The following is a 2500-nucleotide window of genomic DNA, read 5'->3' as shown; positions in this document are numbered from 1 at the left end:
AATGAGTTGCTTCTCGCAATCCATGAATGGAGATATCAGCCAAAAATCAACACAAGGGTCATATTTGTAGAGTCTAAACCAATGCCATTCTCTTCAAGTTTAACATGTCTTTTATAATTTCATACTGAAAAATTGTAAAAATTCAACTTAAAAATTTGATGTTTCTATTTCCGTCTGTCTAAATTCTGAGAAGTAACTTATTTTGTCAGCACACTTCACATTTGATATTTTGTTGGGAGGTTTGAAATTTTCTTGAAAATGGTAGATTTGCCACCGTTTTAGTGGCTATTTGGCTATATTATGTGTGATCTGCAGCTAGCAATACGCAGTTTGACCCCCCAAAGCAGTGCCTCTGTGTGCGGGAGTATGTCTCCGAATAGTTCCTGGGTGCTCGCCGGAGACGTCTCCGAATATCCTCTTAGACTACTGAGACCATGAGGTCAGAAACAAAATTATGTTCTATTTGCTCTATCAAAATCGTAAGATAATACGGAGTCCTTAATTATCTTATCTGATTAAATATCTTATTTTATTAATATTCTTTTAATCTTACCTGATCTTATGATCTTCTCTGACACCAGTTGAAAGATGGCGAGCTACAAACCTTTCACAATGCTTACCGCCGGTGGAATAGCGAGCTGACCTCAGACACAATGGTCAAAGTTCACGTGGCCAATGGACTTTTCGTAAAACCTGGACTGCCTATTGAGTACGTAAATTAACCGCCTGTCTTGTTGTTGTTGTTGTTGTTGTTGTTGTTGTTGTTGTTGTTGTTCTTCTTCTTCTTCTTCTTCTTCTTCTTCTTCTTCTTCTTCTTCTTCTTCTTTCACCCATTAGGCATAATATTGCTTTCCTAAACCTAATATGGCTCAATACCTGTTACGTCCATTTACAAACACATTTGTGTGTGAATTTTACTGAACTGCATTGACCGGAAGCACCAAAAAAAAAAAAGAAGTAAGTTTGCAGTTTCCAAGGACTTTCAATCTTTGGAAATCACTTAATTTTGGGTGCCATTTTCTCGCTAATCTTTCCTCTTACACCAGGCGACCCCCGCCTCTTTCAGTCTCAAATGTCTCTACCTCTTTTCCAGATCACTGAGTATTTTCCCTCAAAAGTAGGCTAGATAAACAAGCGTTCACGTGATACTAACACTCATATTCATCAAAAGTGACGAGTGTCTGATTCCACCGCGTCGAAACGCAATCAATAACTCCACAATGTAGGAAAGGGCGGCCGACCTATTCAAAGCACAAAGGCATCTATTCGTCACGTAATACCAGCACAATATATCCCTGTCCAGTACCAGACGTTTATTTGTCACGTAATACCAGCACGATATCTCTCTGTCCAGGCCGTCCTTCCACGACCTGGCCACGTCCCAATATCAGGCGGTATCGAGGAACCTTGACCTCAGCGCCCAGGGCGGGCCGGAAGTACCCATCAACACCTGGGTGGCGGAGAAGACGAGCGACATGATCCAGAACCTTCTTCCTCCCGGCACTGTGAACGATCTCACGGCACTTGTTCTTGTCAACACCATCTTTTTCAACGGGAGCTGGACCTTTCCCTTCTCTCAGTACAAAACAAAGGTCAATTGGTAATAATTATAATTTTTGAAAAAAAATGTAACTTATGAAGTATCATGGTGGAATCAGGCACTTGTCAAAAGAATCACATTGAAGAAATCGATATTTTTTCCGCCCTTTCCGAAATGTTTATCGATTTTGTTTTGATTTAAGCTCAACACCTCTTTAAAAGTTTTATGCCCACTGAAAAAGCACGTTACTGCTTGGACTTCACAGAAAAAGGTTGATCAAAGGTGAAAAACAAGTAAATTCGTAGTTTCCTAGGACACTACAACTTTGGAAGTCACCAAACTTTGGAGACCGTTTCCTCGCTACTTTTACCACTGACATCAGGTCACCCCACCTCCTTCAACTGCAAATATTATCCTGACTTCTTTTCAAGATAGCTGGGTACACTATTGGTATTTTAGAATTAGATTTTTACCATTACTTGGTTACCTGGTTACTTGGTTACTTGGTTGGAGAATAGGTATCATCGCAGGCGGCACAATGTCATAGCCATAGCTACTCCCCTCTCTCTCTCCTGGATCCATGAAAGGGTCTGCTTGCTGATCGTGCCAGTTATCAGCTGGCAGGATTTATTCTTCTGGCTTTTCCGCGCAGTTTGCTGTCCCTCCCCGACCCTCTAGAGACACTTGCTTCCCCCTGTCTATCCATCGAGTGTGATTTGGAGCCTTTATCTTCTCAAAATTTTTAGCCTAAATTTAATGTTGAAGTTAAACATAACATGAAACCAAGCCGTGAGCTGTCATGAATACAATATGTTTCGAGCACTCATAGGACCTAATGTAGTTGTGAGCACCGTAAAACTCCCATTGAACAGCACAGAGCTTGCAAGAGCTAACATGGGCTGAGAGGGACACATCGTATGGGTTGTAATTGTGTGTGTGTGTGTGTGTGTGTGTGTGTGT

General features: G+C 41.3%; 1 protein-coding gene across 1 annotated transcript in view; it reads left to right on the top strand.

Moving 5' to 3' along the window:
* The window catches only part of LOC101859213 (serpin B6), a gene marked incomplete in the record, with an annotated part of 7999 nt that overhangs the window by 2289 nt on the left and 3210 nt on the right, over positions 1 to 2500 (top strand). Inside the window, 2 exon segments of the mRNA XM_013082536.2 lie at positions 582 to 709; positions 1355 to 1592. Of these exon segments, the coding sequence (XP_012937990.1) occupies positions 582 to 709; positions 1355 to 1592 (366 nt within the window).

The sequence above is a fragment of the Aplysia californica genome, unplaced genomic scaffold (genome assembly GCF_000002075.1).
Source record: "Aplysia californica isolate F4 #8 unplaced genomic scaffold, AplCal3.0 scaffold00009, whole genome shotgun sequence".
Classification (NCBI taxonomy): Eukaryota; Metazoa; Mollusca; class Gastropoda; order Aplysiida; family Aplysiidae; genus Aplysia; species Aplysia californica.
Note: the sequence above shows the minus strand (reverse complement) of the source record. Positions and strands in the feature narration are given on the sequence as shown.